Below are 26,612 nucleotides of genomic sequence, written 5' to 3' on the forward strand. Positions count from 1 at the left end.
TATGAGCATCCCATTGGCATATCTAGGGTACATCTTAAAAAAAATCTCAATTTCAACACTTGCTATAAAGTCTTTGTATAATTTTCAGTTAAATATATGAGTGAAATAATTTACAAAATTTCACACATTTTTTACGTGGCATTCCAGCTTTGTTGGGAACAAGTTTGAAGATAAAATTTGCAAAATATGGTACATTTTCTCTTTAAAAATAGAATGAAAACCATTCAAATCTCTGATGTGCTTATTTGCAATTTCATGCTAGCAGCAAATGTCAAAAAATCATGGGCAGGGGCATGTTCACCACTATGGGAGCATGTTCACCTTTTCCTTTAGCAAAACCCTGAAATTGTTTGGTAACTGAGGAGACCATTTGCCATAATTTTTGCCTGATATAGTATCTCAGCTCAGCTGCTCCATGGTTCAGGGTATACTGTGTCCTATCTTTAATTTTATAGCGTGCCAATTTTTTTCAGTAAGTGTCCAGTTTAAACTGCAGGCAGCCTATTTTAACACATAAAAGCCATGCTGTTGTAATATGTGTAGAAAATGGTTTGGCATTATCTTGCTGAAATAAGCAAGGTTTCCTTCAAAAGGATGTCTAGATGGCAGCCAGTGTTTCTCCAAAATGTGAGTGTATCATTCAGCATTAATACTGCTGTCTAAGATGTGCAATCTACCCATGTCACATGCACAAATGCACCCCATGCCATCACATTGCAGGCATTTTTAACTGTGCACTGATAACAACCAGTATGGTCATTTTCTTTAGCCCAGAGGACACAGCATCCATTACTTCCAAAATCAATTTCACAGACCAAGTTTTCCTCTTTTTTTCCTCAGTTCATCTTAAATGAGTAAAGTCCTAGAAAAAGTGTTTTTGGAATATGTTTATATATATTTTTTTCTTTGCATAGGTTAACTTGCAAATTGTCTGTACTCTCTGACAATGTTTTTTTTAGAAGTGTTCTTGAGTCCACGGAGCTATTTACAGTACAAAATAATGTTTGATTTTAATTCTGTGCCACCTGGCGGCATAGTGATCACAGCTATCCAATATTGACGTTCAGCCTTGTGTCTTGTGTACAGACGATTCTCCGCGTTCTCTATATCTTTTAAACATATTATGTACTATAGAAAAGGAAATGCCCATTTGGGGAAAAAAATAATACTAAGGAATAACATTAAAGGACAACCGAGGTGACACATGACATGATGAGATAGACATGTGTATGTACTGTGCCAAGCACACAAAATAACTATGCTGTGTTCGTTTCGCTGCCTGAAAGAGTTAAACATCAGGTATGCAAGTGACAGTGTCTGTTGGGAAAGGGTCAGACTATAGCATAACCCTCACTGATAAGGAATTACAGCCATAAAACACTTTCCTGGCAGTGCATGGCTTCTGAGAGCAGGAAAGAGATCAAAAGAGTATAAAAAGAATAGTTCATAGATTTGAGTTCTGGCATACTACCATGCATGTGTCATTGAACAGAGACAAGATTGAAGATAGATACAATGGTTTATCTCATCAGTTTATTTTCACCTTGGATGTCCTTTAAGAAATGCTATTCTTAAAAAGTTGCACTATTTACCTGTGGTGTGGTGACCCAGGCACAATAGAATGCTGACCTATTGGAATGAACCTAATTAGCTTTAAGAAGTTACACTTGTGCCTGACTTTTGTTGTCTCATTCACATTTTTTTTAATATATTTACTGACTTCAGTATCAAAATAAGCGTGTCATTTTTGCAGCATCCAACTATTATGTTAAATTTACAAACAATTTTTAGTACATTGAGCACTATAACTGTGTCTGAACAAAACTCATGAACCTGAAATGGTCACCTGTTCTAATCAGAAATGGCAGTCACATCATGGCTATGTTACTTTAGGGGTAAGTGTAAAGTTGACAGTGCTTTGTGTAAGTCTGCATGTATTATAATGCAGTTTCATATCTTTAGCGGTTTTGTGAATTGGATGATTGTCTCGTTTTTGTTTGAATTTGCTAACTACAAATGGGAAATCTGAAATATACACATATTTCCCTGTTTAAACAAAACTAAAATATTTATTGATGAAGTTACCAAATAAGACCAAATAAGATATATAATAAACACTCTATCTATACTATACTATACCTGGATAAAAGGCTTTAATGTTATTAGTTACTTTGGTTAGAGGTCTTCTTTAATGCTGATATTTGAGGGATCTTTTGTGTCAGCTAACTTTACTGTAGGGTTTTGTTTATAACATACTGTCATTGTGTATCAGTTATATTTGCTTAGCTATTAGCATTCACAGTTAATACATTAATTGTGTTTGCACTTATTTTTATTTCCTAGGGCTAAATATACATTTATTAAAAGTTGAATAGCAGGAAGTTATTTTCTGGCATACTTCTACTAATATTACACTTCACTGCACTGCAATATATCACTTTTTGATAGTTTGGAACTAAGTGAGCATACTTAAAAGCATCTTTAGAAATCTGTAAGCATCTTCAGTGGGAACATCATGTGTCATCCAGGAAGCCTGGAATCAATTCAGACTACCTTTTATTAAAGGACATCCGAGGTAAAAATAAACTGAGAAAAACAATTGCATCCATCCTCCTTCTCTTAAAAAAATGACCTTTTTTTAGATATCCCAGAGTTTTATTTTATATTTACATCTAGTTTTTACTGTTTCATTGTCTCTGCTCAATAACACCTTTATTGAAGTATGCTAGAGCTCAAATCTATGAATTATTGACCCCTTTTATCTCTTTCCTGCTCTCAGAAGCTATTTACTGACAGGAAAGTACTTTATGGCTGTAATTACTTATCAGTGAGGGGTAGGCTATAGTCTGACCCAGTCTCAACCTGAACAGAAACTGTCACTTGCATACCTGATGTTTAACGCTCTCAGGCAGAGAAAGAAAAAAGGAACACAGCCTAGTTATTTGTGTGCTTGGCACTCTACATACACATGTCTATCTCATCATGTCACATGTCACCTCGGTTGTCCTTTATGGTGTCCAGATATGCTACCATTACCTGGGTTATACCAGATCCTAGACAGATTTAAAGCAAGTAGATATTGACTGCACTTACAGAATCCATTACAAAGTTTTAATTTGAATAATTTTAGTATAGTCTAAACTAGCAACTCCCATTATGTTCCACTATGACCAGTGTGAGGTCTACAATCTTGCACATAATTTCACATAATAGCAAATGTTTTAAAAAGAAATCTAATCCAGGGTTGCTGGATCACTTATGCTCTCCTTGCTGGAGATGCTTTAAGATCTCTGGAGATGCTGTAGAATATGAGGCACAATAGAAAATGGTTGTTTAGGAAACAATCATACAGGTCACCTTATATCGGCATATTGCATCTTGGCCCTCTGATATCTGATCACTGCCAGTTATTTACAGCACAGAGGTGTGCAAAACAAGCGGGGTCCCAGGCGCACTCAATGCTTGGGACCAAGCTCTGCAAGCTACAAGCCAAAGGTGGACAGGAGCAGCGCAGACAACCCCACCAAAAATGCTCTTGCCACCTCGAGGGACCATCCACTACTGCTCCCACCACTAGTGAGGTTCCCCAAAAAACCTCCCCGTAAGCATTACAAAAAATGGGTAAGAGCTAATTTCCAAGTAGCACCTGCCTCTTAAATAGTCTTCAGGAATTGGTCAACAAGTTAAAGGCAGCGGCAGTTCTTTGAAATTAAAGTCAGTACATTTGTTTAGTTTTGGACAGAATGAGGAAGTTTGCGGCTTTTGTTGCTGCCTTCTTCTCCAGTAGAAGAGACTTACCCTAAAGCCAGCTTCACAGGGGTGGCTGAATTGAGCACATGTTGTGTAGTACAGCCTCTGATGTGCTGGTTATCAGGTGCCTTCTGGTTGCAGTTTAATAAAGTTAAATGACAGCATTCGTAACCACATGCATGTCATTACACAGCAGGAAAAAAAATTCCTCCCTGGAAATAGGTGTCATTTAGGCCAGCGATCACAGGGAGCAGCACTTGCACTTCCTAAAGTGCAATCACTTTATGCAGCATTTTTGGCCACGATTTTTGCCGGTGTTTGTAAACACTCTACAAGGGACTACATGCCAAACACTTCTGGAGCATTGCGACGCCCCTGGCATATGTCACCATTCTGTGCAAGGGGGTAGGGCAATGTACTGGAAGCTGGCATGTAAGTAAAAATTTATTACAAACACACACAGGTGCACACAAAATTGTTGCAAAATCTCTTGAACAGCGATTTAAAAGCCATTTTGCAGCGATCCTGTTTTTGGTAATAGAGCGCAGTTGCTCCAAAAATGCTGCAGGACCCGTGATTGTTAATTCCCTAATCTCAATTGCTCCTGTGGTTTGCAGCTATTGACTTCTATTAGCTAAAAGCACTCTAGTGGGCCATAGCCCTAAGGCAGGGTCCATGCTTACAGAAATCATGCACGTTTCCTGCATCCGAAATTGCATAGCAATGTAAGTCAATGGGATGACTCCACTGCAATGCAATTTCCCATGCATACAAAAAAACTAGGTACCCTGCAGCATAATATCACAGCCTCCATGCAATTCCCATAGCTGAAGGTCAGGTGTTTAAAGTTGATCTTGGGTGACTTGCAGAGAAAACCGCTGTCCATTTTCCATGGACGTGAGTGTGGTCCCAGCACAGGCAAGGTGTGAGGGAAATGAGATTAATAAGGATGCAGACAGCAGTGAAACTATATAGAGGATTTATCTCTTCCACATTTTTTTAAAAAGGAAATGTGACTGGAATTTCACTTCCTGCATATATTCTATTCATTAAAACATATATTTACAAGTTTGCATATAAATATTGCTCTTTCCTGAATGGCATGTTTACTTTCATTATGAATGCATTGGTAGCCATTCATTCTGAGTTTTTCTCATTCTAAATTGTATGTGGTATAGTCTGTTGAACTTTTATATGTGAAAGGCCATTCATTTCATTGTCCCTCTTTTTGTTATGTTCTCACCCTGCAGAAGTATGTAATAATTTATTTTTCATCACAGATCTCACCTAAACTGAGAACTCCACCCGCAAATTCCTCAGCTAGCTGATTAGTTGAGGACATTTCCACTGATGTTAACCTTTACACAATCTGAGAAAAAATACATTAATTAGTCCAGAAAAGGGAAAAAAACTTAGCCTAGCTTCCTTGTTATTAATGGCAACTGACCTGAATCTCTGTAAAATTATTATTTGATGTTGCATGAGGGATGATCAGAAATCTTGTATGTGAAGTGAAACTTATAACTGGTACCTCTCTTGAATTGTCACCTTTGTATTGTTGGCCACTCAGTTACAAATTGTACAATCTACCAATAGCTATGTAGAACAAAAGTCAAAAGATTAAAAGTGATTTGAATACATTTAATAAAATGTCCAGATAGTTCCTCATGTGACACAGGCATACATTTGAAATCAGTGCCGGTAGACTTGGGCGCAGGATACAGCCGGTATATGGCTGATCCTCTTCTGCACAAGCCCTGGGTGTGTTCATTATTATTTCCCCTCCAGGCCGCCATGGATAGTGGGGAATGACATAATTCGGCTTCCAGCGATTGCTGGAGGCCGAATTATTGTGTTTTTTATGCAACTTCGGCTCCCTCTTCTGATGGCGCTGACGTTACTCACTGAGATGTGATTCCTATGATAGTCTATGGTGGCACTGGCTGCGCCCAAATCTAGCAGCGCTGAAAAGCACTGCTCCGTGACACAGGTATAGCAATATTACACAAGGAAAATTCCATCGGTTTGCTAGGTGTGTGGCTAGTACAAAGTTGGCTATACACTTATAGATGGCCACCAGACTTGACCACAGATCTATTACTGCCACACACTGTACATAGATTTCATCATAAAATCTGTGGAGCCACCACCACCTGCTGGGCCTCCAAGTATCCCTTCACCTGTCACGCTCCTCTTGTGTCTTCTCTCCATCACACATGCCATGTGGACAGGAGAAGCACTCCAGCGGACAGGTGAGTGTGCGCTGCAACACTCTCCAGGAATCCGGGGTAGCACATTTTAGATGGGGGGGGGGGGGGGGGGCGGTCTGTGGGTCATCCCAAAATGCACTGCCGCTACCGCCATGCACCTAGCTGCCTCCCTTTTGGCGAGATCTTTCCAGTTTGCACGACTGATCGTTTCTTTCTTTTTCTATCAGAATCAGGATAATGATTGGGCAGCCACGTTGAGGTATCGATCTCTGGCAGAATAAATCATTAAGATTAAATCTGCTTGGAAAGTTGAGCAAGTGTATGGGCACCTCACGTCTTTTTCTCAGGTCTCTTTCTCTTGCTGCTTTCACTACTGTTAAGGTGCCCAATACCCAATGTGACAAACAGATCTTTCTCTGATCTGAATCTGGTCAGAGAGGAATCATATCCTCCCATATGCAAATTTTCAGTAGATTCCATCATGAAATTTATTGAAAATCCATCGAACTGCAATGTTGCACTGTTCAATACAATGCAACGCTATAAGCAGTCAATACACCACCCCTCTGCAGATTTGTATTAGCTTGAAATCCACTAAAAAATCTGTCGAAACAGCAGTGTTGGTAGACCAATGCTATAGGCCAGGTGTCCCCAAACATTTTGGGTCGAGGGCCGGGTCAACATACTTCAGACTGCTGGGGGGCCGGAGTATACATAAAATGATGCAGAAGTCTTTGCGGGGCCAGACAGTGAAGCATACCCAGGTGACAACCTGCAGTCCAATTGGACAGCAGTGTCACCTGATGTGGAATTTGATTGGAAACCAGCGAATTACTGTTTTCTGGCTTCCATGTGGATGGGTGGTGCCAGCACTGCTATTCTATATGCGGACCAACAATATTTAAAGATGTAGCTGACTGCATCTATAAGCAATACATTTTGTGTGTGGGGGGGGGGCAATAAAAAAGACTCAGGGGGCCACATTCGGCCTGGGGGCCTTAGTTTGAGGACCACGGCTATAGGCCAGCGATCTACTACCGCTCCACACCCATGTTAGATCTTTCATCTGGATCGATTTGGATGGAAATTTATTGAAATTATGATTGCGCAGGCATTTTGGGGCTTCGATCTCCAGGAAGATTTGATCACAACTAGAAAAATCAACAGGTGGATGGGCACCTTTAGACAAGGCCTGATTTAGCTACAACAATCGCCAGTATTCAAGCTGGTCATTTTAACACATAGGAATGAGAATTAATATTTTTCATTAGTGAAAACTGTTCCAGATTAAATTTGTCTTGTCTGGCCAAATAAAAAGAATGTTCTTTTCTCCTAACTTTTTGATTTTTAATATACTCTAGTCTAGAAGGTGTTGTTTTACTTTAGAAATGAGAACAGATTAACACTGAACATTTTACCTCCACTACCTAGATGATAAAATGTTGCTAATGTCAAAATAGTGCTTCTATGCGCCATTCTTTTATTGATTTGTAAGTATTTTTTTACTATTATTATTTCTAGCAAATAACGTTTAAATTAGTTTGGCCCCTCACCTCCCCCTGAGCCTTTTTAACTTTTTGCTCCTCATGCAATCTGGCATTGTCAACTGATAGTGGAATATGAAAGCACTCTCCAATAAGAGTTCTTCTATATATTCTATTTCCCCACATGGGTTTAGAACGAGTTTAGGGATTGAGTACCCTTACCCATTCCCAAAAAGGAAAAAAAAAACACTCAAGACACAAAACACACTTTAAAAAAATTCTCATCAAAAAATTTTTTTTACTGTCATGTAACACAGTCCACATCTCATTACCACTCTTATTCCACTTGTTGTAATCCTAAAAGTCTTGATTTAAGAGCCTGCCTAACAATTGTCCCTTCTGCTACACTCCACTGCAATACTAAAAGGGAGTCCCAGCCCTGCAGGGACTGCCCATTGGCCATTGATTTTGTCCAATGAGAATCTTCCTGTGAGATTAGCAGACCATTAAAGCAGACCTTAATTCAGAACTTCCTCTCTGCTGTAAAAAATAAGCAGCAGCATAATAACCTTTACAGAGAAACATTTGCTTGTTACAGCTTATAGAGCTCCTTCATAGATGTTACAATACAGTTACTTCCTGATTTGCTGGGAGCACAGAAATGGTTAACCTCATGTGTTTAGATATTAGCTCTCAACTCTGCAGAGTTGGCAGACAGTTGAGAGATCAAATTACACTAGATGCTAATGTAAGGGCTCCTTTTTCAGTATTGTGGGGAAGTAGATATTTACCAGGAAGCTTTCATTTGAATTTTTAAGACAACTCAGGACTACAATGATTAGGTGAATAATCCAGTGAGGATTATTTGAAAAAGTATTTTGTTTGAGGAAGTGTCATTTGGATTGGTTCTTTTTAGGTGGTGGAGCGCCATTCTAGCCATCATAGCCGTTCTGGCAGCAGCAACCTGCATGGAGGTCAGGGAACTTGAGGGGAAAACCTTTAAAAAAAAAAGGAGATCCTCATCGATGTCTGATAGTTTTGTCAATTGAAAATTGATGGGGATTGTCTTGTCTTTATCAGGCTGATGAAGCTGGAGTTGTGGGAAGGAGGAATGAGATGTGTAAGAGTGAGGCTCCATAGCTTTGTACTGCAATAAGCGAGAGATATATTAGAGCAGATCTATTCTGAGGTCTAATCAAATGTCAAGTAAGACAATGTGACAAGGTAATAGATTTTTCTGATATTTGTTTGTGTGTTATTAACCGGTTCAGCACCGCAGTCCGAAAATCTCATGCATCCGAGCAACGTTCACCTCCCATTCATTCGCCTATAACTTTATTGCTACTTATCACAATTAATTGATCTATATCTTGTTTTTTCTGCCACTAATTAGGCTTTCTTTGGGTAGTACATTTTGCTAAGAATTATTTTTTTCTAAATCTATTTTAACAGGAAGATTAAGAAAGAAATGAAAAAAATTCATTATTTCTCAGTTTTTGACCAATATAGTTTGAAATTAATATACGCTACCGTAATTAAAACTCATGTATTTTATTTGCCCATCTGTCCCGGTTATTACACCGTTTAAACGATGTCCCTATCACAATTTATGGTGCCGATATTTCATTTAGAAATAAAGGTGCAATTTTTCAATTTGCGTCCAACACTATTTATAAGCTTTTAATTTTAAATAATATAATAACATATTTTCTTGACATGCATATTTAAAAAGTTCAGACCCTTGGATAACTATTTATGTTGTTTTGGGGTTTTTTAATTGTATTTTTTATTTTTAATAAAAAGTGTATGTGGGTAATTTTTGGTGTGGGAGGGAAACTGCTAATTTTAAATGTAAAATAATATTTTTTTTTTATTAAAAATGTATGTGGGTGCAGTTTACTATTTGGCCACAAGATGGCCACAGTGAAAAAAGTCCTGGATGCGAACGATCTCGCATCCAGGAACTAAAATGCTGGGGAGAAGTTTCCTGGGGGCAGAAATACCGCGCTCTCTGGAGAGAAAGCGTCTGTATTTCTGCGGGGAAGTTAGATCGGTGAATGGGAATTATATTCCCATTCACTGATCGGGGGGCTAGCAGCGGGAGCGCGCGCAGGGGCGCGCCCGATCGTGCGCACCAGCTGGCGGCAGCAGCAGTGCCTATCTAGACGAGGAAGCTCGTCCAGATAGGCCGAACTGGTTAATAGATCACAGTTATTATTAGTGGTGGTGGGTGCCAGGCCTTAAAGTGAACCTTAAGTTAGAAAAAAAAAATGAGTTTTACTCACCTGGGGCTTCTACCAGCCCCCTGCAGCTGTCCTGTGCCCTCGCAGCCACTCACTAATCCTCTGGTCCCTCCAGCTAGTTTCGTTTTATCCGACAGGCCCGTCAGGACTGGCCAAGCGTAGCTTTTTCCGCATTCCCGACTGTAATTAGCGCTATTGTGGGCCGCAACGCATATAAAATTACGCATTGCCGCATTTTGAATGCATAGATATGCAGCAATGCGTATTTTTGTACGCGTTGCGGTCTGCAATAGCGCTAAGGGCCTGTTCAGACTATGCGCGTTCCTAGCCGTTTTCAGGGAAGGCGTACGGGTACCAAAAACGCATAGAAACGTCTCCTAATGCTTTTGAATGGGCTAGTTCACATGTATGCGTATGAGACACATACGTTTCTTATCCGCATTGCTGCATGCAGTTCTGTGCGTCACGCATAGAAACGGACGCAATGAAAGTCTATGGACGCGTATCAAAAACGCGTACTATTGCGTTTTTAACGTATGTTTTCCTCTGCGGTTCCCATAATTCTTTTTTTTCCCCTGGGTCACGTGTGTGTGTGCAAAACGCAATAGAAAACGCATTCGAACGCAAGAAAACCGCATGCGTTTTTCAACTTGCGTTTCTTTGATTTTATACGCGTTCTTCATACGCTGACAGTCTGAACAGGCCCTAATTACAGTCGGGAATGCGGAAAAAGCTACGCGTGGCCAGTCCTGACGGGCCTGTCGGTAAAAACGAAACTAGCTGGCAGCGGGGGACCAGAGGATTAGTGAGTGGCTGCGAGGGCACAGGACTGCTGCAGGGGGCTGCTAGAAGCCCCAGGTGAGTAAAACTCATTTTTTTTGTGTGACTTAAATGTCTCTTTAAAGTGATTTTTATTTTCACTGCAAATTGCTAAAAAATTATATCACCCAAAATATGCCACAGAGCTGCATTTTTGGCACTTTCATAAATGACCTTTACTTTTCACTGTACCGTTGTATTCCTTTTATACACGCCCTGTTTATAATATTTCCACAATGCTTTTTTCTTCAAACTGCAGCATAGAAGCTATTAGGATTAGCCTATAGAAGACATCTAGGTTAGACAGCAGGTTAATATTTGGGTAGTACTTAAAAGGTCACGGCAAAAGATTTATCCAAAAAGTCATGCATTTGGAAGGGAGTGAATTATGGTTAAAGTTGCTGGTGTAGTAGATAGTAACTGTGTGTGCAAGTAGTCCACAAACCTTAAAATGGACCCAAACCAAACAATTTTTAATTCAAAATATTAAGATGCACTACTCTGACACATACAAAGATAAATAAACACTCCTTCAAGCCTATGAGCATTTCAGTGCATGCTTTTCACCCTTCTCTTTTCATAACTAGGGTTATACAGGTGGCAGCCATTAGAAATTCCTCCGTTGCTGGACACCATCTACTCCACCAGTTTGCCGGATTCTGTCCCAGCAATATGAAAGGAAGGGAGGGGTTCCTCCAATAAATGTAAAATATTTTATATTTGTCATCATACAGATGAAAAAAAAGTCTGCTATTTATTATTATAATTTAGAAAATAGATTTTATTTCTGAAATCTTGTATTTTTAATTTGGGTCCACTTTAAGTGCACTCCGTGTGTCATAGGGAGTCCTAATGGGTTTAGAGGTCGATCACACCTCCACAAAAATGCTCCAGCAATGTGTGATACTAAATAGTACTCAACCCTTTTTATGATTAATAACTTATCTTCAATTCCAGCACAATGTTTTAGTGCCCTCTCAGCCCGAAACGTTGTGCTGGGATGTAAAAGGTTTGAGTCCTATTTGGTATAACACATTGCTGAAGTAGTAGATAGTGCCAGTTGTAGAAACACAAAGTAAGAAATCAGCCACTCAAACCATTCGGGAAGTTACTGTCCAGGAGACCACCATTTGATTACTTTTGAAGTGGACCCCCAATGTGTTTCCTCAGATTCAGAGAAATACTTAGTATATACAGAAAAAAGAAGGCATGGAGCTACCAGTGTTGCTTGAAGGTTACAGTGAGGTCCATGTATCAGCAAGGGCTCTGAACTAGTGTCTAGGATGACACAGCTGTCAGCCTTCGGCCTTCTCACCAGCACTTGACTGCCTGACCACCTACTGATGCATGTATCACATAGGTAGTTTCAGCTTTCTGTTGCTATTAGGTACAAGAGAGGGCAGATGTTTGTATCAAGGAAAGACCATAGAGTAAAATTTTTGTTAGCGTAATTAGGTAATCAGGGTCAGCAACGATTGGGATTGGCAGCAGTTTTGTGAATATTAAGGATACTCTGTTAACTCCAATAGCCAGTATCAAGCAAGGCATACACCATGAAATGTATCCAACATAGGGTCAGTTAAAAATCAATCAAGTAATATTGTTTAACCACCTCACATCATTTGGTATCATTTCACATTCAAACAGAAAACAAATTAAATAAATTAAAAACAAATTAAATATGGATCAGAGCTCCACCCTCGCTAGCCACTGTTTAATGTGCATTCAATGTTTTTTTTGAATCTTGAGTGTAATATAGTGTATGCCTACCTTAAGAACACAACAGCAAGAACATTAGTATACATCTCTAGGTGCCTAATGATTACAAAATGTTTTTTGTTTCATTGAAGGTTTACTTTTATATCATAATTTATCTCAATTGATCTTGCTACTTTTTCCAACAAGGTTGGCTTATAATGCTTTAGTTTCAGTTATTAACACTATTCATTTATATTTGTGGATTTTTAAGCAGGGAACTATCACTATCATTATTAATACAGCAAAACATAATACCGCAGGATTAGTCACCTAGACCTGGCTGCTCACATTTTCTTTCCCTGGTCATTACTTTTGAGATTTCTGAGGTTTGCATTTGGCAAATAGACTATTAACTCTACTGACATCAAAAGTGCCAGTTATCAACCCCTTTTCACCTTGGCAGTAGTGTGATTCCTTTGAGTATATTTTACTCTTTTTTCTCAGATGAGAAACTGTTTTTTTCCCCTTAAAAGCATTTGTAATAAAGAAATGGTGTGAGATGATACTTCCACTTTATTACACTGGCTCTCACTCTCAGCCATTTCTGCAAGTACATTTTTTTACCTTCACATAATATGATATGCAGTTTTTATGTTTATCAGGTAGATTGACCTAAACATCAATGCTGCATAAACCAATTACCGTATATACTCGCAAGCAAGCCGACCCGCATGTAAGCCGACCTCCCCACTTTTACCCCAAAAAACAGGAAAAAATGATTGACCCTCGTGTAAGCCGGGGGTAGGAAACGCTGGCCGCGTGATCCCCCCAGTATGTCCCAGTATAGCTAGTATAGTGCCCAGTATAGGTAGGTAGTGCTCAGTATAGCAAGTAAAATGCCCCAGTATAGCTAGTATAGTGCTCAGTATAGCTAGTATAGTGCTCAGTATAGCTAGTATAGTGCTCATTATAGCTAGTGAAGTGCCCCAGTTTAGCTAGTATAGTGCTCAGTATAGGTAGGTAGTGCTCAGTATAGCTAGTAAAATGCCCCAGTATAGCTAGTATAGTGCTCAGTATAGCTAGTATAGTGCTCAGTATAGTGCTCAGTATAGCTAGTATAGTGCTCAGTATAGCTAGTATAGTGCTCAGTATAGCTAGTGAAGTGCCCCAGTTTAGCTAGTATAGTGCTCAGTATAGTGCCCCATTATAGCTAGTATAGTGCCCCATTATAGCTAGTATAGTGCCCCCAGTATAGCTAGTATAGTGCCCCCAGTATAGCTAGTATAGTGCCCCCAGTATAGCTAGTATAGTGCCCCCAGTATAGCTAGTATAGTGCCCCCAGTATAGCTAGTATAGTGCCGCCAGTATAGCTAGTATAGTGCCCCCAGTATAGCTAGTATAGTGCCCCATATAGCTAGCATAGAGCCCCAGTATGGGTGGGTGGGTAGGTGCTGTCCCTCCCCGCTCCCCCTGCGGCCGCCGCTGCTGCTATTACCTCAGGCGGCGCCGCTTCCTCTATCCCCGTCCTCCTCCGGTAGTAACTCATTCACAGCAGCGCGCCTCTCGCTGCTGTGATGACGAGGAAACCATAGAGAGCGGCTTCCTGTAGCGCGATGCCGTTACTATGGGAACCGCTCTCTATGGTTTCCTGCGTCATCACAGCAGCGGGGGGCGCGCTGCTGTGAATGAGTTACCGGAGGAGGACGGGGATAGAGGCAGCGGCGCCGCCTAAGGTAATAGCAGCGGTGGCCGCGGGGGGAGCGGGGAGGGACAGCACCTATCCACCCACCCACCCATGACTCGCAAGCAAGCCGACCCCCCAACTTTTGGCCCACTTTTGGGGGGTCAAAAATTCGGCTTGCTTGCGAGTATATACGGTAGGTTTATCTTTTCTTAACTTTTGAATTTTAGCTAATGAACATGTGAACACTTTCATGTAGATAAAATATTAATAGTAGTTTCATGTAGATAACATAATAGCCTCCAGGACTGCATTGCAAGGATTTTAGTGAAATTAAAATAGCAGGTTTTTCTTTTTCCTTACGGCCTGGTGGTGTATGTGAGACAATTGCAATCAGTTGGTGAGAGGAAATAGCCAGGAGTGTATGCATGATATTTGCAAACCAAACATTAGGCATTTTGCCATCCTTTAGATGTGCTTTCTCACTACACGTGTGCAATAATGAATAAAGCCGTGCAATAATGAATAAAGCCTGGGGGGGGGGGGCGTTAAAAGTTCACTTTCAAGTATCTGAACCTATCCCACATGTAAGAAAATGAGTTTGGAGATGTGTTGCCTACCAGACAGGAAGTGGTTGCCATAGTTGCAAGGAAGCATAATTTACCTAATTTAGCATATCTAGAAATAAACTGGCTGCAGACTAAATTGGAAAGGCACGTTTTAACAAAATAAGAACTCCACATTAACAGTTATTTCATGGCATGAATGGAGGTGAATAAGGTTCTTGATATATCTCCTATTTGCAGGCCTCCATTAGATTTTTGGATTTGAAATGCACCCAGTATGTTCTCACCACACTACCGCCAGTTACCCGATGAAGCAAGATGATGGCAATCCACAGACCACTAGGGACATTTACAGTCTTCATTACTGAATGTGGCAGCTGGATGTGTGTCAGAAATGTTCTAGTTATAGGTAGGAGATTGAAACCCAAGATGATTAAACTTGAAAACCTGGTAAAGGCCTATATTTATTATTTATTGTTTGCAGATGCACAGTCACCTGGGTCACCAGTGTTTAATATAAAGCTGGAATCCAGGCAAATAAAAATCACTAATCATGTTATATATTATTCAATACAAAATTATTTAAGCACCTTAAAGAGAACCCGAGGTGGGTTTGAAGAATATTATCTGCATACAGAGGCTGGATCTGCCTATACAGCCCAGCCTCTGTTGCTATCCCAAACCCCCCTAAGGTCCCCCTGCACTCTGCAATCCCTCATAAATCACAGCCACTCTGCTGACAAACAGCTTGTCAGAGCTGGCTGTGTTTATCTCTATAGTGTCAGTCTGCTGCTCTCCCCGCCTCCTGCAGAACTCCAGTCCCCGCCTGCATCCCTTCCCTCCCTGCTGATTGGAGGGAAGGGACGGGGGCAGGGACCGGAGCTATGCAGGAGGCGGGGGAGCAGCTGAGACTGACACTACAGATGTAAACACAGCCTCACAGCATGGCTGTGATTTATGAGGGATTGCAGAGTGCAGGGGGACCTTAGTGGGGTTTGGGATAGCAACAGAGGCTGGACTGTATGGGCAGATCCAACCTCTGTATGCAGATAACATTCTTTAAACACACCTCGGGTTCTCTTTAAGTTGCATGAAGAAAAATATCCAGAAGGCTGCACTGATTAGTTGACACAAAAAACTGTAACACATGCTTACCTAATTTGATGTCCTCCAATATTTGCAACAGATTCAACCTGCAACATAGCTTCTTGGCAGTGTGCAGGCTCTGTGGGGCATGGCTTACTTAAAAATTAAAGTTGGGGTTGACATGTTCATATACAAATTCTGAAGCTGTGGGTTTAACATTGAGCATATCATGTTGGAACTGGCAGCAGTATTGTTGGAACTCAAATTTGGTGTCTGCATTGTTTCAGTCTTATCAAATTAAATTGATTTTAAACATAGTGCAGTATATTATTTGTTTCTATCAGCTTCTTGTAGTTTGTGCACAGCAGCTCACAAACCATGAGAGCATCACTCTCATGTCAATTAGGTTTTGCTGAATTGTGCTGAGCTAACACTGATGACGTATCCCAGAGTCCTCACTGTTCAATAAGCAGGCTGTGTAGCTGAACTGGAGCTTTACATTCTTTAAGTAACTGTGTCACATTAATATAAAAGAGACTTAATGTTGACAAGTCAAGCTTATTTATTTTTTTAAACTGAGGTGTAGGTAGTGAAGCATCTTACGTAATATCTGTGTGAGAGGAAGCCAGCTTCTTTTTATGAATCCATTGACTTCTAATGCTCTCTTCTAAAGATCTAAAGACCAGGGCTCTGTCTTTTGATAGCTTTCCTGTTTCTACAGGTAGGAGAAAGTACCATGTTATACTTATATAATATAGCTGTCGGTTTGGACAGTGTTGTTTTTTTGCTTTGCCTTAGCCCATTCATTTGAGGCAATGTTGGAATAAAACACTGTAGATTGTGACAGCCATACTGGAAGACAATTCCTCAAGGTACAGTAAGTGCTTCCTGAATAATTGTCTTATTTTTTTGTATGGTACATTAGATTATGCCTCGTAGCCATAGCAGGGACATCCACAAGGTGACCTAAGCAGGAGCCTGGGGCCTAGCTGATACCTTCTTTGACTTGTCTACCTCAGCTTTCCAAAAAAGACCACCATGGGGAGCTAAAACTGCAACCTTGCCCTGGGCCCCATTTCACTGTAATCATTATGTGCTCCTATCTATAAGCCAAGGAAAATCCTCATCAGACATTGGATTAGGAAATATCTAGAATGGAGCTCTACTGCACAGTGACTCCTGCACATGACTAGCACATGTATGACATACATCCAATTGCCACAGTCCCTGATGATTCTTTGTGTAAATGTCCCTAGAGTTCTGTGAATTGCCATCATCTTGCTTCATCATTGAAAAAACTAAACCTGGAATCATACATGCAGCTGGCAGGAAAGAAATTTAGTATATCCACCATTTTCTTCCACATATATCTGGATCACACAAACTTAAGTATTGTTGAATTTTGTAGGATTTAAGACGATGCTTATAGTTCTTTTAAAGGTAGCAGTGCAGTACATTAAATACATTCCTTAAACCCTAATATGCAGCATGTGGTTATGTCAGAATTTTCTGTGGGTGCAGACCAAGAAATACTGTACAGTTAATTAGGTGTGAGGTGAGGTTGAGGTCACTGTACCCACACACCACTGTGGTCACCACTGTTGTCAAAAACTCATTGCATATGTATCTTGTGTGTTCTTCACTCACACCATTATGTCATGCTTCACACAACTGGCTAGTTTATCTTCCCATATTTCTACCTGCCAAGCATCCTAAATGCCATCAAACTCATCTTTGCATTGATCTTCTCTCTTTGACCTTTGTTTTAGACTGTTTACCAGTGAGTTGCTACGTTTTGTGCACATAAAAGAAATACGGAACACACTTCTGCTGCATTTTACTGTTGACCATTTGAATTCAGCCCTTCAACAAACGTCTTGTAATTTGCTCAGTTTGTTCTGTTTGATTGACAGACCTGACACCACAACTTTGTCTTCCTTTTCCATTATAATTGATCACTGAGCTTCCACCACTTAGCTGCTCAAACCTCTTCCGGTTTATTTACTTTTCTCTCTTCTGATAATATAAAACTTTGCATTGTTTTATTCAGAAACCCATGTATTTTATCTATTTGCATGTCTCCGTAATTCATCTTATTTATGCTGTTATATCTATTTTCTTGTGTTTGTCCACTCGCTTTCCAGCTCACACTCACACCGCTTCACCCTTTTTTTCTCATCCTGGCTAAGTTTTGAGTCACTCTGTATTTTCCTGTATTGTGCCCTACCCTTAGTTTCGTGAACGATCTGTTTCAAAGCTGACCTAGATTCTTCCCTTGGCTTCAAACACTTATATTCCTGGGAAGTCCAAGATGGGCATAATCTTTTGTCTCTTTTCTGGGTCATGTAACTTGTAATTTAAGGGCAACTATTAGACTGGGAAGATTTAATGTATCTCCATTTGCCACTAAGCATCTCTCAAGTGTTACATGGAACAGAGAGCTGCTTAGTGATTTATCCACAACATTGTTTCCTTCATTAATGATTTTATTAGTAAACTGCCCTTTTATAAGATGGGAAAAAGCTGCATGGGGCAGAGACCCACTGGGGTCACCTAGCACTTAAAAAGATTTACACCCTCCTCTCTGAGTTTTGAGGGAAAGCACAGCCACTTAGGCTTGCATGACCCCCAAGGATAGAACCTCCTGTTATTGCGGAGTCTTTTATTCATTTTACAGTAAAACGGATTTCCAAGGAGTGTGTCCGAAAACCCAACAAGAAAATTTGTAGGAAAGGAGGTATGTAATTTCAAGGTGTGTGGCAAGGCCATCCTCCCTATTAAAGCTTAAAGGGGATGTTTTCAGTGTTCCCTCATAAAAGTGATATAGAAATAATCCTCACCAAAGACATTGTGCACTAGTGTAAGTAAATCATATTTTGTGGAAACAAGTATAGGGAAAGAAATCAGTATATCAACATACATATATATTAGAGATAACTCTGTATTTCTTTATACCATAATTTTATGACATAAAAATCTGCCATTTGCCCTACCATGCAAGCAACTGTGAATGGCACAGTACATGTCGACACAGAGCAGTAGACAGTGTATACTTTTTTCCTTAAATGTCCTTGTTTGGGACTCACAAATCCCATGAGGGTCTGCATTTGTCATGTATACTAAGATTCAGCTCAGTGCACAGTAGATAGAAAAGACCCTTGTCATGCTGTTATGGTGATACACAGCTAATAAGAGGTTCATTTTATTATTCAAGGCTAAATTTGGAACTTGCTTCACTTTTTGTAGCAGCATGATAAAGGTGCTTCCTATTAGCAGTATGGTATGGGTTCAGTGTATACCTCCATGGGTTGTGTGAGAAAGTGCCCAAACAAAGATGGTTACTGTAAAAAAATAAGACCTTGCTATTGCCATTACTTACATGTAGGAGCAGAGTGCAAACACTCTTCAAATGTCATGTAGGGACACAGTACATTTTTAAGCTACAGGAAGACATGGTAGCAAGAGAAAAATAAATGTAGCAATAGCAGAAAGTGATATAAGTATGATCCTTACACAAGACATGCCCTAAGAATGAAAATACAAAATCCATGGTCACCGTGTATGTGTAGGCCTACAAATCATCCAGCAGCTGCAAAAAATATAATGCAATGTATTTACTAGATTAGAGAATAGGAGTGATCCAGCAAACTTGGAATGGATTTTTAAAAATATGTATTAGGGTATTATATACTTGTTTATTTAAGTACTGTGTGAGGCGAATAGTTAGAGTACTGATAGTGTGCTGTTACTAATATTCTACTATTGGCTTTGCAGAAGTACTTTTGTCATGGTTTTTGGAACTCTTCCCTTTTTATCAGCTATACCTATACTATGCCCTTCACTTTCTAACCCTAACTTCCACACTAAGGAAAACCCCTTACCCTAATTAAAAGTCTTTCCTGATGCCTAACCTCAACCCTCCTCCAATATTAATTACATCCTAATGCTCAACCCAACCTTCCACTGTAGTATACCTTCCTTCATTATTCCTAACCCTAAATCATCAATGTACAGTCCTTCCTTACAACCTCCCAACACTGATTAATCCCCCTCAACCTTGTCACCTTACTTTCCTAAAGTAGTGCTTAACTTTAACCTCTAACCTACATCAGTACTTGCCTTCTGCCATTTTCATTTTCAGGTGTTTGATTAAGCCACAGAAAATGGTTATTTTGTGGCCAAGTCTACTATCTGGCACACAGAGCAATATATATCCACACAGTTGCTTTTAGTAAATACTAGGACCTAAACTGACACGCACAATATTCATCTGCTTCATCCATTAAGGTGCAAAAGTTTTCAACCCTTGCCTCTATAGTGAGAATTGATGAAAGGGTTGTGAATTAGAGTTTGGTTTATTGTGTTTTGCATGTATTCATTTATTTATTGATTATTTATTTATTTACAGCAAGAGCTTATCTTTAATAAATCCAGAACAACCTGGAGTCATTAAAAAAGTGTGGATGGCAAACTTTGCACCCAAAAGCAAACAGTTCTTAAAAATTCTCTCAAAGTTTCTTGGATCACTTATGTTCTCCAGTTGATAGGGAGAGATGGTATGACAGCATTGGCATTTACTAAACAATATAGTAATGTAACATCATAAATACCTTGATTATACAAACAGAGGTCTAATCACGTAACTTCTTGATTGATTGTTTCTTGTTATTGGGCCAATTGCATTGAATAGGTAGGTGGCGGACTTTTTTTTTTTGCCTGTATTAAACTGTTGGTATAGGAGAACTGCTGAGTTCCAGCTTCATATATATTTTCTTGTTCATTTTCATTTTTGACATGTCTCAGATTATATCCTTTACAAATAGGCAGAAACTTTAATTAGCACTTTAATATTTAGATCCTGTACACATAGAGACTACCTGCAAAATCACATCAATCTTCCTGATAAATACAGACAAAATTCCTGTAGTTGTCCTTCAGCGCAAAGCAAACCAAATACTAAGTAAAATCCATTCAGGAAAAATACACCTTTTCAAGCTTCCTGCATGCCCTTAATACATGTTTACTGGGTATCATCATCCAAAAACATATCTGCTATCTTTATGTCTAGACTTGAGTTTGATCATACTACTTGTCCATAGAGCAGACCACATTAAAGGGACACTTAAATCAGGGGGGAAAAAAATCAGTTTTACTTTCAGTCCCCCGCCGCCAGCTAGTTTTGTTTTCGCTAACAGGCCCTGACAGGGAGTTGGCAGGATTTCTGCACCTGCGCAGGTCTGGCCACGCATATCCTTCATGTTCCTGTCCTCAATAGCATCCTGCACAGGTGCAGGATGCTATTGTGAACGGGAAGAAAAATACACGTGGCCAGACCTGTTGGGCCTGTCAAGGAAAACGAAACTAGCTTGCGGTGGGGGACCGGAGGCTCCGTGAGTGACTGAGAGGGCATGGGATGGCTGCAGGGGGCTGGTAGAAGCCTCAGGAAAGTAAAACCGATTTTTTATTGCTGGCTTAAGTGTCCCTTTAACTTACTGAAAACAACAGATCAAATCAGTTCAGGTCACTTGGAAAGTGACATGATCGTTCTTTTGTGCACTAGGGTTATTTTTTTCACAAGCTGAGGAATAATACAAGCCTAGCGAATTAGTTATCCAACCCACATTTTATGCAATGATATTTCCATCTATCTGAGTAGAAATATTTGATCATACTGAGGCAATATATTCAGTATTGAGGCAGTTGCACAATACATATTCACTATAGTTTTGCATCACACATAGGCAATTTACTAGAGTTAAGATTTTGCCATTATGTTAGGTAAGGATGTTTGTCCTAAATGCACAGTTATTTCATGTCCTGTTTTTATAAACTGTATATGTTGTATTTAAAGGTTTTGTATGGTATTTATACTGTTTAATTACTGACGAGAAACTGAAGAATATGTATGTAGATCAGTGTGGTTGTGTTATGTGGTCTGAAGTTTTACATCATAAAAATAAACACCAGAGTGGGCTACTTCTTTTTTTCACCAAATGAAAGGACCAATTATAGTCAGATTATATGCAACAATATTGAGTAAGAGAACAGGTTCAGAACAATGCAGAAGCAAGACAATGAAAAGGCAGCAATGAATCAGGGTGCAGGACAAGTGGCCAGGCTTGAGAGCCTTAAAGTGAACCTCCGGACTAAAAATCTACTCAGCAGAACTGAAAAGGCTTGGTGTTTCTTTAACAGTTTCACAGCATCAGAACTTTGTTTTTCTTACCAAAGCATAATTTTTAGCTGCATTTTTAGCTAAGCTCCACCCATCAAAGAAAACTGCACTGGCTTTTTTTCCCTGATGCTGTGCAAAGCATGATGGGATTTCCTATGTTGTTATTCACATTGCCTAGCAACTGGGAGGGGTGATCAGCACACAGGACACTGTCACCTCCTTTCAACCAAAAAGATGGCTTCCCTCATGAAATCAAACATTTGCCTGTTCTTTTAAAACAGGGTAGGTAAGAGATTATGTTACCTATTTATTTTAATTAACATAACTAATGTAACTTAAAGAGACTCTGAAGCGAGAATAAATCTCGCTTCAGAGCTCATAGTTAGCAGGGGCATGTGTGCCCCTGCTAAACCGCCGCTATCGCGCCGCTAAACGGGGGTCCCTTCACCCCCAAACCCACCCCCGCAAACCTTGGTCGTCTTTTGGTCGCAGATTTATTGCTTCCTGGAGGCAGGGCTAACGGCTGCAGCCCTGCCTCCAGTCGCGTCTATCAGCGGCGCATCGCCGCCTCTCCCCCGCCCCTCTCAGTGAAGGAAGACAGAGAGGCGGAGATACGCGCTGACAGACGCGCGTGGGGCAGGGCTGCGGCGGTTAGCCCTGCCTCAACCAGGAAGCGCTCCCTGGCTGTACGGAGGAGATTTGGGGGATCAGGGACCCCCGTTAAGCACACATGCCCCTGCTATCTATGAGGTCTGAAGCGAGATTTATTCTCGCTTCAGACTCTGACAGTATGCTTGTTTAGGCTGAAGTTCCACTTTAACCTGCTGAGCAACAAGACTGAGCACACTGACTGGGTGCAGAGACAACTATTACAGGGAAGGCATAGGGGCTGCCAAATGATCAGTTGTGGAGTAAGCATTATAAGGAATCAACCACTTCATGGAGATAACTGCTAGGCCACGGTGGACCTACGTGCATTCATAATTTTGTTTCACCTTATATCAGTAGGTGAAAAGGGGAACTGACCATGTCTAAATAGTTTAATTGTACAATTATAAATTATAAAATATTTTCTATTTTATTTTTTTATAGTAGGTGGCAAGAAAGCAAGGCAGCCTTTCATAAAAATTCAGGGAATTCTGTTTAGTAAGCAACAGTTATTTTTATTTTGCCTTATAGCCACAACTTCTGTAGCATTTTATAGATATTGGTGCATCATTTATTTCACTAATAGAGATGATGAATTACATGCTGATTTTTGTGGTTTGTGACTGCAAATTTTGAAATTTAGTTAGTCAAATTAATTGTAGCTGATTTTTTTTTAAATACTTTTTATTGATGCACTCATAAGATACATATACAGTATATCTGCTATATATGGCATAGTTACATAAGTACATCTCATTTTTCAGAAAACAATCTTAATGCAAAACCATATCATGTCAGAAATACAAAAACACATCATCACCAAGAGGTTTTAAAATCAAGGTCATACACAGATCGGGTGGAATCCTTCAAAGTACTTATTCCACCTCAAAGAATTGTGGCTGATTTTGTTGAGCCTGGTTTCAAGTTGCCTGCAAATAGCAACTGAAATTTGCATCAACTTTGAATAATTAGCAATTCATTGTTCATCTCTATTCACTAACTATTTCAAAGGATCTCACTGTCTAATCCCTACCTTAGTCATAGTCTAGTATCCCTACCATAGTCTAAAACCAATTTTGGGAGGAAATCAAGAACTTAACACCATACTTTTGGAGAGTCAGAGGAAACTCACAAAAACATGAGGCGAACATACAAACTCCCTGTAGTTAGTGTCCTGGGTCAAGATTGAACCAGATACTTTAGTGCTGGAAGACAGTAGTGCTGTTTGTAAGAGTGACATCTGGAATACTAAGGGTGGCCACTAATGATCCAATCTTTTTCATCCAATCTTACCAAATCTATGTAGTAGAAGAGTAAACTGATGGAATATATTAATTGGATACTATAGGCAGTTCACTTATATTAGATAGAAATGGTAAGATTGGATGAAAAAGATTGGATCATTAGTGGCCACCATAAGGCATCAGACAAGAAATCTGGAAATTTCCTCAGCTCAAAAATAGTAAAAATGTTCACTCCTTGTCCTAAGAACAGAATTTATATAGCTTTACTTGTTAACTACATACTAATCTAGAATGTGGATAGGCACCAAATAGTAGCTTGCAGTAAGAAAGAGGCAGTTCAGAACACTTCTTCAGGAATCTGAACAAGGGGTTGCCAAAGCAACAAAAATCTTTCTTTTCCCAAAGAGTGAGAGCCTAGGCAATATGGAGTTCTTTTTTTAGCAGTTGGATCAAATGGGGGAGTTAGATTATTTATTGCTGTCTTTGTCCACTCCAAAAATGTACCTTACTTCCTATTATCAGTCACAACATAATAAAGCCAGACACTCACCCTTGAATGTTGTGTCCTGAAACAATTATTTATACTAGTTTTGGTAAATATCTTTTACGCAATCTAGAGTTGTCCTCCAAAGCTGTGGGCTTCTGAAAACCTCTGAGTTAGATATTACTCAGCCATATCCTGTTCAAGTCTCCTCTTTGTAGAACAGAATAGGCTGGTTGGCTCACCAGAAGACCAATCATGAGTAAAATGTCTCCAGAAGGGATCACAAAACTTTTATACTCTGTTTATACACAACCTATATATCTTCAATGGAGATGCATATCATACAATAAACTTGACATATATGGCATTTACGCTTTCATTTCTTTTCTTCATATTGAATGTACAGTTATATATATTCTTATATTTTTATTTATTAGGGTTAGTGCCAATGAATAAACTTTTTAAAAGTATTAGGAAACATTAGGATTCAAAGATAAAAATGTGATATTTGTTTGGAGCTCCATCTGCTTGTTTGACGGGAAAATAGTCTTGTTTTACTGCTGTGTAGAAGGCATGGAGAATAATATCATGATCATTTGTCACCACGTCAGAAGGCAATGCCTTTGTAATGTTAGAGATCTTGCGTTTTTTAGCACTAAAGCGAGACCCTTTTCTGCTCACAAAGCTTCAGTGAACCCATGAGTTGGAACTACAAAAAGAAATGAAACTTAAGTGGCAATATTTTATATGTTTCTGATTTATCCTCATTTAACCTGCATTGCCTTCAAGGATCATTATGATGAAAAACTATAAAATGTAAATTACATATGTACAGTATTTATACATTTTAGTTTTGCATTTGTTCCAGAGTTAAATACACTGTAATATTGTACAGTAATGGCCTGTTTCCACTAGCCGCTGTGCGAGCATCGCATCTGAACGGAACCAATGTAAGTCAGTGGAGCAGTTTCCATTGCTTGCGAGTTATGCGATGCGACCCGGGAAAAGAATCAGATGCACGCTGCAGATTCCTGTAAGCAACAGCTGACGGCCGCATCCACACTTCCAGAAGTACCCGCGGCGCGATGCGATGTTTGCTTCACATCCTATCGCTAGTGGAAATGGGCCCTAAATAGAATTCAAAAGATCCTCCCATTCATAAACATCAGGTTGAATTTGAAACTCACAGGTAAGCTAGAAATAATTTGATTAAAATCATATTCTTATACACCAACCTAGAGTTAAACATATCCTTCTCCTCCTATTATCAGCTGATGTAGAAAAAGCAGCAAATCAATTGGGATTTGCTTCAGAAATCCTAGGAATAAATAGGTATTTATCATTCACATAGATTTTATAAATTTATAATGGCCCTGTACACCAACCCATCTGCTGAATTACGCATCAATGGCTCCATTTCGTATAGCAACCAATCTGCTAATAGAACCTGTCAAGGGTGCCCTCTATCTCCTATTCTATATATTATAGATATGGTGCATCTAGACCAATCCATAAATCAAAACCAAGATAGCATAGGTATACCACAATAATCTGACCCATAAATCTCAGGCGATGGCTTTCTAGATATTACACAACCAAACAATTCTCTAGCAAATATTATAGAAGAACTTCAAGAATTTGATAAATATATCAATTATGAAGAAAATTATTCTAAATTTGAGCTTCTTAACATCTCTGTGTTTCAGCACTTTTAAGATAACATCTAAAACATTCAGATTCATTCCAAAATATGACTATAAAGTATTTAGTCATCAAAATTTCCAAACAATTATCTTCCTTCATTAAGCTATACCTTAAGCCTCTCTTGACTGCATTATTCAATAGCTTCAGGAAATGAGGCTCTGCTAGGTTAATCTGGCTGAGTAAATGTGATATCATCAAGATGAATCAGCTGCCCAAGCTTCTATACATCCTACAGTCTGCCTATGTGAAATGCCCTGCATACTCTGCAAGTTTTATAGGAGCTACAAATTAGGTTCATATGGGAGGACATGCATCTTCACATTGCTATTTAACATTTTCCATACCCTAAGATGATCTGAAACCCAAACAGCGATGAAATTGCAAGAAAAAATAGCTAAGAATCTACCGTGGATCCATGGAAATCAAAATAAATTGTGGGTTCAGTTGGAAAAACAAATTACTAATATCAGACTACTCACTACAGGTCTACTCATACCTTGGGTCACCCCAGCTAGGAGAAAAACACTTAGACCAACTCTAAGCTCTTACCGAGCACACTTTAACCATGTAGGACAACCTAAAAAACGACAACCTCATAAATTTCTATTCTTTTTTGGTTTTAGAAATGGTGGGTGGTTTGTGTGTGTTTTTTTGTGGGGTGTGGGGTATTCACATTCCCATCAGAAGGAGCATTATAGGTATACTGGATTGAACTCACTTTCATGGAAGCGTAGTCAAAGGAAATAAGCAAAAAATTATCCCCAGAAGATTTGAAGAAAGGTCTGGAACTAACACAAACTGCTCCATAGCAACTAAGTGT

At 39.5% G+C, this 26,612-nt stretch overlaps 1 protein-coding gene across 4 annotated transcripts in view; it reads left to right on the top strand.

The window, feature by feature from the left end:
- The window catches only part of NLGN3 (neuroligin 3), a 285,082-nt gene that overhangs the window by 164,922 nt on the left and 93,548 nt on the right, over window positions 1-26,612 (top strand). For 2 of the 4 annotated variants that reach the window (XM_068247607.1, XM_068247606.1), the window contains one exon: window positions 18,215-18,274. The exons of the other annotated variants lie outside the window; for them this stretch is intronic. In XM_068247607.1, the coding sequence (XP_068103708.1) occupies window positions 18,215-18,274 (60 nt within the window). The remainder of the gene's footprint in view (window positions 1-18,214; window positions 18,275-26,612) is intronic. 4 annotated transcript variants of the gene reach the window in all.

This window comes from Hyperolius riggenbachi, chromosome 8 (genome assembly GCF_040937935.1).
Source record: "Hyperolius riggenbachi isolate aHypRig1 chromosome 8, aHypRig1.pri, whole genome shotgun sequence".
Taxonomy (NCBI): Eukaryota; Metazoa; Chordata; class Amphibia; order Anura; family Hyperoliidae; genus Hyperolius; species Hyperolius riggenbachi.